Raw genomic sequence first — 12,496 nt, 5'->3', positions numbered from 1 at the left:
AATTAGCATAAACATGTACAGTAAGGGCGTATTTTTTTTATGAAATAACAAATGTACAGAGCTGATGCATGCTAATTAGCAGAGGTTACTTATAAAATATATTGTACATGGTAAAATTTAGGCCAACATATTAGCTCAGGACATATTAACCTAATAATAATAATTATTATGAAGTGAGTAGGCTATATATTTGATGAAAAATAGATTTTTTTTTTAGTTTTATAATTGTCCTACTCTGGTAACCCAATGGAAACTTATTCTTTACTTCTACAATTATGTATTCATCACTTCTAATCATATATTTTATATTAATCTTCTTTATTCCATTGATGTAGGCCTACACTGAAATAAAAAAAAAAATAAAAAAAACCAAGTATATGAGCATTGACAGAAATTGAAAAATAGAATAAATGTATCTAACAATACATTAATACAAATATACTACAATTTAAATACTCATTTTGTTTTAATGCAGAATCATGTGGTACCGTAGTACATATATCTTGAGTAATGCTATGAAACGAAGACATGAAGGTCATGGTTAAATGCGTTTCTGCTGACACGTCAATGCGTTATATATCCAAAATGTCAACGTATTACTTACCGAGACACGACGGGCAAAACCAACCAAAGAAAAAACAACATACATCGATTTTTAACGGAATTTGGACAATTATCGTTCTAAAAGTTGGTTTCTATTGATTGTTAAGCAGTTTTCTACTGTTGTGTGGTAATATTTTTATCATTTTTTGCATCCGTGTGGTTACGCGTGGTAGCGTGTTGTCGCGTGTGGTATTTAGTAGGACCCTCGCCTTGTTGTTGATGTAAGTCACATCATAGATGTTGCAAATGTTGGTTGTGAATGCGAGTTATAATTTGGTAAATCATTTAGATACGAAAGCCTATTCGTGCCACTTAAGTATATAAAATCATCAAAATGTAATCCGAAATTTCGGATTAGGCCTAGTAATCCGAAATAACGGATTAGTAATCCGTTATTTCGAATTAGTAACTCGTTATTTCGGATTACTAATCCGAAATTTCGAATTAGTAATTCGTTATTTCGAATTATTATTCCGTTATTTTGGATTACTAATCCGAAATTTCGAATTAAGTAATTCGTTATTTCGAATTAGTAATTCGTTATTTCGGATTACTAATCGAATTGCAATAACTGAATTACTTTGAGAATGAAGCTGGTTTTTTCTTCTCAATAAACAGTGTGTACAGTAACAGGTACAACAAAAATTACTGCAACAAAAAAAGATTTAAGTTTATACATAAAAAAATTAAAGAAAAACATAGGCTTATAATTATTTTCAGCTGTCTCGATTTTAATGAAAATATTTTTTATTAATAATGCAAAAACAGACATTATACAGTACACTATAGTTTATGATAAACTAGACATTTTTTCCAGTATAGCTCAGCAAGACATAATCACCATACTAATAGCTATTTATTGAGATCCTGTGTAAATATTGCTTTTCTTTCTTTTCTCACTGTAGTAAATAATGAATAGATTATTAAATACATGCCAATATTAAATGGACAATTATGTTCTTTTTATTTGTAACAACGCTATTATGACAGCATGATTCATGTGTTCCTTTCAAAATTACTGAAACCGAGTGAAACGTGTGAAAATTAGGGCAAGACGTTACCGCGTCCCAACTCTCTCTCTAGGCCTAGGCCTACGTCCTCGCTCCTGAGTAATTCGTTATTTCGAGTTAGTAATTCGTTATTTCGGATTACTAATCCGAAATTTCGAATTAGTAATTCGTTATTTCGAGTTAGTAATTCGAAATAACGAATTACTAACTCGAAATAACGAATTACTAATCCGAAATAACGAATTACTAACTCGAAATAACGAATTACTAATTCGAAATTTCGGATTAGTAATTCGTTATTTCGGATTACTAATCCGAAATTTCGAATAAGTAATTCGTTATTTCGGATTAGTAATCCGAAAAAACGAATTACTTATTCGAAATAACGAATTACTTAATCCGAAATAACGGATTACTAATTCAAAATAACGAATTACTAATTCGAAATTTCGGATTAGTAGTCCGAAATAACGAATTGCTAATCCGAAATTTCGAATTAGTATTTCGTTATTTCGGATTAGTAATCCGAAAAAACGAATTACTAATTCGAAATAACGAATAACTTAATTCGAGATTTCGGATTACTAATCCGAAATAACGGATTACTAATTCGAAATAACGAATTACTAATTCGAAATTTCGGATTAGTAATCCGAAATAACGAGTTACTAATTCGAAATAACGGATTACTAATCCGTTATTTCGGATTACATTTTGATGATTTTATATACTTAAGTGGCACGAATAGGCTTTCGTACTTAGAAGTGTTCCAAAATTAAATAGCTGGTGTCACGAAAACTCGGGTACCATCGAGAAATTAGGTTCAAGACCTAAGTTCTCGTTTAAGCGAAAACTATTTTGGGTTTGTCAATAAATTAAGTTCCACTCTTATTTTATGGCCCTTATAGTACAGTGCAAAAGTATTTCCTTTGTTTGAAACTAACGACCTATCGTTATTAATGAGGTCACCTTGTATTTGGAAGAAAAAAAACCTCGTGAAAATAAGCAGAAAAAATACGATTTTGAATGTGTTTTACTCCTGTTAATGCTTCAAATCTTGACTGCAAAGACTACGACGCTGACCTAATTCTCTTCACTGCTGCAACAGCAGTGCGAAGATTGTCCTTGTTACCGCCTGTTCGTAGCCAGGCTTTCCATCGTGACGTATGAGTGACGCTTCCATTTTCAGCCAATCAGAGTAGATATGCCCAGAGTGGGAAAACAAAAGATGAAAAAGATGGGTAGCCGTAGTATCAGATTGACTTTGATAATGAATAACGCCACCAAATTTGGTGGTAGGGCGATGTACCACTTTCTGCATATCAACTTAAAAAAGACATTATATGTTTAGGCCAACTTCTTACTAAATATTTAAGCATTTTATTGCTTTTTAGGTGTCTGTGTTTTGTTTTTATCTCCGTTGACTGTGCAATTTGAAGTCGTTTTTATGGGACCCACATGGAAAGCAGTCGTTGTTATGGTTTAAATTACATGATTAATGAATAAATTCAATTCAAACTATTCAAAATGGATTGGAAATATTGCCAAAAATGTTTCAAAAGATAATGGTCCCTAATGTTGAGATTTTTCTAAAATTTTTTGTCTGTCCTGTTAATTTTTAATGTTAAAGTGTTTTATATTTTGCTCTGCTTATACCTCTAAATTAGCTCACATGGACAGAATTCACCCTAAATTGTGGTATTTTATTTTTATTTATTTTATTCAATTTCCAGGTCTATTAATACAACAAAACCATTACAATCAGAATACAATCCCTTGAAAGTATATAAAATAGGCTATGTAAAAAATGAAATGCTGAAATTTTCTCATTAAATGCAGTTAGAAACAAATACAGTACAATAAAATATAATGAAATCGTCAACGAAATAATATTCATGCATTAAAACTGCTGAATACAGTATACACTTTTTTTTTTATAGAACACATTTTATACGAACACATTGCTGAAATTGCTTAAAATTTAAGAACAAAATAAGAACAAATTGAGGCTGAGGTAAAATGTCAAAAGAGTTTTTAATTTTAAAAACACTAAAGAAAACCAAAACAAAATATATCTGTACCTGTGCAGTAGGTGTGACTATGTAATACTATCTATAATACAGTACAACTGGCGTACCTACCTGTCATCTGGGGCCATTTTTACCAGGGCCCTTTTTCTGGGGCCATTTTTCCGAGGCCACTTTTATCTACATTCTAGTACAGTGCATACTGCGTACAATAATCATTTTCTATGTTTGAAAAGTGTGTAAAATAAGAACAAAACTAGAACAACATTTTGAGTCTGAGATCAGCCAAAAAAATAAGAACATTGAGTTGGGCAAAATTTTAATGGTTCTTATAAAAAAAAAAGAAAAAAAAAAGGGTGTATCAACAAAGAGCCAAGTTAAAGTATTGAAAACTATATACTGTATTATTAATTGATTATTTTAAAGTTAAATTAACAATTTTAAATGATAAAATTCAATATTGAATATAACGATAAATATTATTATACTTTTCTATGCATTGCTTTATTAGATTTTTTTTTCTATAAGGGGGCCTTAGAATTCGGGGGCCCGTTTCAGTGAACCGCCTGAACATGTGGTAGTTACGCCACTGCTAGACAATTTTAACTTATAATGTGCAGTATTATCTAAAAATAAATACTATCAATCTAGATTTTTATTTATGCATTGCTTTATTGGATTTTTTTTAATAAGGGGGCGGGCCCCTTATAGATATATCAATATCAAAAACCTTTTGCTACCAATTTTGAAAAACAGCCTCAAAACACTATAAATGTATGTAAATCAAATAAGAAGAAACTTATCAGTAATACTCAGAAAATTTTGTCAAAACTTTCATGAACATATCAAATTGACCAGGCGGCTGGCGTAAAACACACATTTTGTCATGATATCCTCAATTAGTTTTGATGAAGATTACCTTTCTATTTAAGTATCAATAGTAAATATGACAAAATCAATGTGATACAAATTTTTAGAGCATAGGCGTTCAAAAAGGCAAGCAAATTTCTGCTGGCAATCGTGAGTGAAGCCGATCAAATCTGAATAAGCTGAATCGCCTGATTGTAGGGTTTTTGGTTTGGACCAGGTATTACAGCCGTCTGTACTTAAACGTACCGAGAGATTACACCTTGCATTTTCATTGGCTGGGTTACTAAAAAGTACCCAAGATTTTTGGTCAACACTGTTTGGTGCACCGAAACCAAGTATACTTCCCTGCAAAAGACAATTATTATAATAGTAAAAATAATGGTAATAAAATATGGGCCTACCGCAAAACCTCAAAACCTGCGACCTTTGCAGTCTTGAAAGGAAGCCCTAAGCTTCTTTTTGAGATGGGCTTTTTTTCGAGGGTAATTTTGCAAATTAAAGACAGAAGCTTCCATTCGAGATGGTCTTCATCTCGGAATTAGGCCCATTCGGCTTCTATTCGAGGTTTTATGGTATCACAATACTAATTTTTTAATTTCATTTTGTAATCACACAATGGTATCCGTCATAAATTTACTGGAGTGGTAGATATGGGTCTAGGGTGACTTAATATTGGGTTGAAAGTTAAAGGTCAAGTAATTTCATTTTTTTAAAAACTTAATTAATGAAATTGCCAATAAACTTAATTATTCAGCATTCAGGTACAGGCCTGAAGTATAGAGTGCTGTTCTAGTTAGTTATTTAACTATCAATTCTGGAGTATGGTGCCATGATGATTTTGGGCCGATTGGTAAGTGAAGTAACAAAGGAAATCTTTTAATACAATAAACACAATTAACTAACACGAAAATAAATTACCTCGCAACCATGTTTTGGTTCAATCAACGTTGGTTTAAGCTCGGATCGACCAAAGGTGTCACAACCATTAGAACTGTAGCATTGCATTCGTGGGTACGAGCCTGATGTTCTACAATTTATAACCACACTGTTGGGTGCCACCTCAACAGCCTAAATTAATAGTAATACAAATATTATAATGAAATTGTTACCTTTGAGAGGTTTGATTTAAAATAATTAAGGCTTTTCGCTAAATATTGATGACACGGCAACAAGAGCAGTGGGATGTAAGGTAGCAGGAGACTTCAACGAATCATGACGGCCAGAGTTATTATGGAGTGTATCATATGAAGTATAGGACCAGGTAGTGAGCATACGCTGATTTTCTGTAACCGGTGGAAGGACGAGGAACACAAAGGGAATGACAAGGACACATGAAATATGAATTTGTTTTTCTACCAGCAATCACATACCTGACATTCATCTCCTGTAACTGCGTTTCCATTGGAGATTGCGAACGGAATATCACCTCCCTTTTTCCATGTTTTACCATCATCATCACTTACAATAACAAACAGTTGGCCCACTAATAGTAAAAGCGATTGAAACAATTTAGACAATTTTGTAATTTCTATTTTATCTAAGTGAATGATTTTAATGTATTTAGAATTTTAATAGTTGTAATAGTTTTTTCTTATAAATTTTAAATTCATTCATAGTTTATTTATTATTTGCTCAAAATATTTATTATTACAGGGAACATTAATAAAATATTTGGTACTAACGTTAAAGTTAAGGTTAACGTCGTGCGGCGAAAACTACCTATTAGAGCACCTCACCTCGCTTGTAAAACATGATCTATCCTTTAGATATTAATGGTTTACACTGTTTCCTCAGTTGAGCTTATCTATTATAATACTGTACGGTACTGACAGTACCATAGGCCTATTTAGTCACAATATCAGTATCTCCTGACTAATTTGTTTGCCATAAAGCCAGGCTTCAGAGGAAAAGGGTTGTTTGACATCTTCTGCAACTGATTTTTCTAAGACACAAAAGTGGCGTTTGACGTAAAATAAGGGAAAATAAGTTATACATTTTGAATATTTAAAAAACTGGAGAAAAGGGTGGTTACGCCCCCTTTTCACCCAGTTTTGTAAATATTCAAGATCAATTTTGTGTCTTAGAAAAATATCAGTTGTACAGCATATCAAAACATTGTTTTCCTCCGGAGAGAGCCTGCCTTTAACACTGTGGTATTATTGGAAAGTCAAAGATTAGTTCTTTAGTTTTACTTTCATTGACTATTAATTGACTATTATTCATTTGTATTCTTTATTCTTACTTTCATCTGGCGATTTAGTATGTCCAGTAACAACCAATCTTCCAGAATCTAATTTGATGCCGTGTCCAGGCCCTGTGGTAACACATAAACTTAAATAAATTCTTAACATATATATTGCTAACATTGTGTAGCGCTATGTCATGAAGGTCAGAAGGGATATTAATCACACTGACAAATCAGGGGTGGCACCAGTGGGCCATTCTCCCCCCAGTGGTGTAACAGGCAGGGGAAGAGGTCGAAAAACTCCCCCCGATGGTTTTTACCGGGCTGACCAAGCCGTCGTATATTATTATAAATCCTATGTCGTATTGTTTTCTATATTGGCGTGGGGTGAGGGTATCAAACCGGGTCATAAATTACTAACCGGGAAAATTATTACCCTTGTTGGCCATCGGCCGATTGAGATTAGCAGGATGGCAGGATCTTTGTATTTTTTTTTGAAAACTCAGATGAGAATGTGCTAAAGGTCGGAAAAAGAAAAAGAGGAGTAGGACTAGGCATAGACAAATATGTAAAAAGAGTAAAGTTGGAAATACACTGTCTGTCCAGGGATCGGAGCTCTCATCTGTTCAAGAGCAATATATTCATTTTGATATGTTGACCGAAGAAGAATGTACGTTTCCACTCTACAGCTCAAACCATGCCAACAACCACAGTCCCAGGATTGATTGATTTGCTAAAAAGAAAATCTTATAAGGGGGCGCTTATTCAAACTGGGCGCTTAAGGAAATGTTCACGTTAGGAGGGGCGGTTATTCGAGAGGGGCGCTTATTCGCGCGAGTACGGTACTCCTCCATAATCTTCTGAACTGAATTTTACATCTTACTCTTTCCCAACCAATGTCACACACCCACTCGATTCATTATCAATTGTTTGAACTCTGCTTTGTTTTAATTACTTTACTGAAAGCACACTACAGCTTAATCAGTGGCGTAGCAAGGTGGCGTAGCTAGGTTAGAACGTGCCCCAGAGCAATTTTGATTGTCAGGCCCTTCGATAAAGCTTCGAGGGTCGTGGCCTGAGTTCTTTGATTTAAGCAACTCTAACATTATCGCGACTTAGCACTGCGACCGTACCAACCTGCGGTCGTATCCGACTGGAAGTGTGACCTGCCCTCTTGTCATTTATTGGTGGAAAGTAATAATGGCCACTTTAGCCAAATGATTACGACACGTGTGAGAGCGACTACGATTAGACTGGCGACCAGTACCGACCACAATAAATTTTTCAACATGCTAAAAAACTCCGCGACCATACACGACCTCTGCCTTGTCACGAGCAAGTATCACGCTATCACGACCTGGCAACGACGGTGTCGGTCGTGTACCGATCGCAGTGTAGGTCGTGATAGTGTGAGAGTAAAAGAGTCAATCGAGGGTCGTAGGTCTGAGTTCTAGTGTGGCTAGTAGAATCACAGAAGCTCCCACATTTTCTATTCCAGGAGCATGAGTTTTTTTTAATTTAAAGAAAGAACATTCTATGAATCGGTATCAGCAGCTGTTCTTATCTAATCAAGAAAATTGGTGGCACAAAAAATAAAACAACTGCAGTGGTGAATCAAGGTTTCCAATAGAGAGGCCGAAGGAGGGACTTTCACAGATGTTGAGGGTAAGATTGAGTTAAGAAAATTCATGCATATGGCACCTCTTAGTCTTAAATTTGAATATGATCGAGTAAGAAGTGACAGATCATTCCAGTTGTTAATAAACGAATAATGTTGCAGCAGTGTAGCCTAATTTTCATGTTTAACAAACGGTTACTGCTTAGTCACCTTGCTCTATTAAAGTATTATTCGCGGTCGCACCTTCGACGCTACATACACCGCGGCCGAAATGCATGACAAAAATACCGCGACCGAAATTATCGGAACAACTCGGGCAGAAACGACCCGGGGCCGAATTGATTCAATCAGTTAATATTGGCTTCTTTCGAGATAGTACTTACATTCAGACTGACGTTATCTAAGTTGATTTTTATGATAGCGTGTCAGTATCCATATTATTTTATTGTACTACCATGGTTACAAATTTAAAAAAAATATATTAAACAGAATTTCTAATTCCATAGTTGAGTAATGTCACATACAGTAGTAGCAATACTAAACTTTCAACTTACAGCATTCATAATTTGAAAATCAAAAAGAAACCTCCCTCGAAAAGAGGCCAATCTCCAAAAGAAGCCTGTCCAAGAGTCCTAAAATGAAGCCTAGTTCTTCTATTCGAGGTTTTACGGTATTTGAGAATGGGCCCCCTAAGAGACCTAAACCCCAGGCAATTTGTTTTTCTAAAGAAATCTCGTGAAATTATAATAATCCTTATAGGACAGATTGTGCATGCGCTATTTTCAAGTCTTTGTCAACCTGATCCCTGATAAGCTGCTCTGTACATCGAGATGGGACATGGGACCTAGTGTTTGATTTTAATAGAACGACACACGACGCTCTTCACCATTAACTATTAATATTATGACCTCGGAATTCAGCCCTTATACGGGCCTATTTTAAACAATGCAAACATTTAAAAAAAAGTGATGGATTATACATTCTGAATGACATTTGAATTAAAACTGAATTTATTTGCATAACTTGAATTCTCCCCTGGTATAACTTACCAATAGCACAGTAATATGGACTCCTATTGTTAAAATGTTCCAATATGAAAACTGGTTGAGCGAGAGACCAATGCTTCCCTCCATCATTGCTGTATTTTATTAGCGTATCCCAAATATGCCTCTCCTTTGACATACCATGCGATGATATGGATTCCGGATAAGTATTAAACATCAAGATGATGTGGCCTTCCCCAACCACAATAGGAATGGGATTCATGGGCCTTGAGTAGATAAACAAAGCATACATAATATTAAAATGTTTACTCATCAAATAATAGTTTCTTGTTTCTATTTTACATTTTATTGAATAGCAACCATCTTGGTAATGATAAATTATTATTGTTTTTCCTTTCTTCTCTCTTTCTGAGTATTTTAAATTTGCTTTTCAAATTAGTACTTCTATTTACATTTTTGTATTCATTTATTAGGTTACACATACAGTTTACAAAAACAAAACGCAAAAATAAAAACCTGGGCATAATGGAACACCTTTAGGAGTAGTATGCTACTTACGAAAAAAAATTTGATAGATGAAATGGCTTCCTTTCTCAGTATTTGGTAATTGATTCTTTCATTCTGCCTATACTCACTTTATACCTTTTAATATTTTTACTTTAAATCATCACTTTATAAAGCAGTGGCAGGGTTTTGAAAATGAGGGTCCTAAAATAGAATTACTACATTAACTGAACTTAATAACTTAATGCAACTTGCAAAACTAGGGATCGGATATCAGTGGCTATGACTACACCATGAATGGGTTGTTAATCGTCTAAAGTAACTTACTTTTCAAGTTATTACAATTAATTTACTATTATTATTGTTTGTATAAGCAAACAGAGGGGTGCTCAGGTATCATGAGCACCTCATGGTTACCCCACTGCATACTATGCTAAATTTATGTCTGTAAACCAAATCCAAACCTTCTTTTATTTTTAGAATTAGTGCTGTTGTCAGGGTACAATCTAACCTCTTCTTTCCACTTAACATCCTTATCATGTAAATGTCCCCTTCGCAACACCAATTCCATTGGTCCTTGGTCATGGTATCCGTTAAGTCGTTTCTCACAAAAGGCTAAAAAATGATGTTCGTAATATACCAGCGCTGGAATTCTAGAAAGAAATAACAATAATAATTGAGTTACCTTTCGTCTTTCGTCTTTTCGGACCCCCTCTATTTCAAATTCCTGGATCCGCCACCGTCACAATCCGGACTGGGATTAAAATACCAACGGTAAACCAAACACATTCCAAAGACAGGTCAAAAAGAATGTATTGGGACCCAAAATAAAAGAATTCCATCACCATGAAGAGTAACCGGTGCGCATAATAATCACCAGCGTGACCACTCACAATTTTTGATATACCCAATGACTGCGTCGAAATTACCCAAGATTCAGCAAAAATTGCCCAAAATTACCCAAGCTTCCTGAAAATGCATCAAGATTTGAAAAATACGTGTTTTTCGCATGTATAGTTTCCCTTTTAGTTCAATTTATAAACCATTTTTTATTGTAATTGTTTTTGTTAATTATTAAAATTAATATCATGAGGTAATAATACGGATAGAAAAATACGCCCTCAGTTGGCCAGTGTTATCAGTGTAGATCAGTGATCAAGTTTTATTATGTAAAGTATTAATTAGGTAAAATCAATGGCAACGCAAATCACAAATAAACAATTCTGAACCAACCCATTTTTATAGCAATTAACAGTCAATTAACAATGTTATGTGCACTTCGTTGAGTTTTGCTTACTTGAATGGACTGAATTATACTTTGTTACAGTCTTAATTCTTCCTCTATGACAAAAATATTTAATTTTCTTAGTAAAAATAAAATAGCCAAGGATTTGAACAGAATACCCAAGAACCCAAGACCATGTAAAAATACCCAAGATCTTTGGTAAATACCCAAGCAGTGGTCACACTGCTTTAAATAGATTGGACCATGAGTATGGGACGCCTACAGTGCCTTCAGCGGCGGCTATAGCGTTCAGCTGCGCATTTTTTCATTCGGTGCCCCATTGCATTCGGCGCATTTGGCATGCGGCGGCGACTTTTTCATTCAGCGGCGACCCTAGCATTTGACGACTACATTATTCGGCGGCTCAAGCCACAGCATTCGGCGACTATAGGCCTGATATATAAATTGGCGGCCATCCACAAAAATAAAACGGGTAATTTCCAACGCCTTTACAAGCCTAACTTTCATAGCTGTTTTTCGTGTGTGTGTGTGTGTGTGGGGGTGTGTGTGTGTGTGTGTTAATCTGGTGCTTCTGTTTGTTTTGTGTTTTTCTATTACATTGAACAAGAATAATGACATGCTTAGTATATGTTACTTCTAACACTAATAAGTGAATACGTGTGGTCTAAAACAATGGTTTTTGACATATAGGGCTCGTTTGTAGTCCAGAATCCTTGGACCATCCAGTACTGCAGTGTTTAGAATGTAATTTCATTGACAATTCCTAATACAATCCTAAGAAAGTATTTTATTTTACATGTCACGGTTTTGTAGGTCAAAGTATTTTTACAGTACTGTGTAAATAGTTCTATTATTCTAAATAATTTTCAGTCATTGAATAAGAATGAGCGTGTAAATTACTAATACATTTCCGGGGCTCAAGCAGAACGAATAAACATTATGTAGACGTTATGACTTTTAAACACGAAATAGGCCTATTAAAACATTTAAAAAGCAGATATACTTTATTTGTAGGCTTACATTTTATTTGTGTAATTTAATGTTTGTATATTTTAACTGTTAATATTTTAATCGTCACTGCCTGTTCCTATAGTTATTTAATCATACCCCTAGTTTAGCCTTTTAATTATTATTAGCTTATTATGCTTTCCAACAACACAACACGTGATAATTAATCGTGCTTGCTTATCTGCTGTTTTCTGTGCCTATACCACCGTATCTAAGTATTCATTATGGGTACCAGTAATGAATACTCAGATCAGGGGGCAGGGAGCACAACTATCTCAGAATAGTTAGGTGAGTAGCACATAACATTGATTTGCATTGAAAATTTTAAAATTTAGTGGCAAAAACGCGCTGTTTCAAATTTATACATTTTGGCAAATTAACCACCTCGTGTCTGTTGTTTCATTATATATATATATATATA

General features: G+C 34.4%; 1 protein-coding gene across 1 annotated transcript in view; it reads right to left on the bottom strand.

Moving 5' to 3' along the window:
* Window positions 1–4,009: 4,009 nt before the first annotated feature.
* LOC117102931 (sialidase-4-like) overlaps window positions 4,010–12,496 on the bottom strand; it is a 22,083-nt gene continuing 13,596 nt past the window's right edge. The window contains exons 2-7 of the mRNA XM_033243388.1: window positions 10,333–10,474; window positions 9,363–9,583; window positions 6,753–6,824; window positions 5,881–5,993; window positions 5,429–5,578; window positions 4,010–4,855 (exon numbers count right to left, since the gene is read on the bottom strand). Coding sequence (XP_033099279.1) covers window positions 4,568–4,855; window positions 5,429–5,578; window positions 5,881–5,993; window positions 6,753–6,824; window positions 9,363–9,583; window positions 10,333–10,406 — 918 coding nt within the window. The 5' untranslated portion in view covers window positions 10,407–10,474 and the 3' untranslated portion in view covers window positions 4,010–4,567. The remainder of the gene's footprint in view (window positions 4,856–5,428; window positions 5,579–5,880; window positions 5,994–6,752; window positions 6,825–9,362; window positions 9,584–10,332; window positions 10,475–12,496) is intronic.

This window comes from Anneissia japonica, unplaced genomic scaffold (assembly GCF_011630105.1).
Source record: "Anneissia japonica isolate Jap-2015-1 unplaced genomic scaffold, ASM1163010v1 scaffold1053_len387728_cov195, whole genome shotgun sequence".
Lineage (NCBI taxonomy): Eukaryota > Metazoa > Echinodermata > Crinoidea > Comatulida > Comatulidae > Anneissia > Anneissia japonica.
The sequence above is the reverse complement of the archived record's forward strand: the minus strand, read 5'-3'. Positions and strand labels throughout refer to the sequence as shown.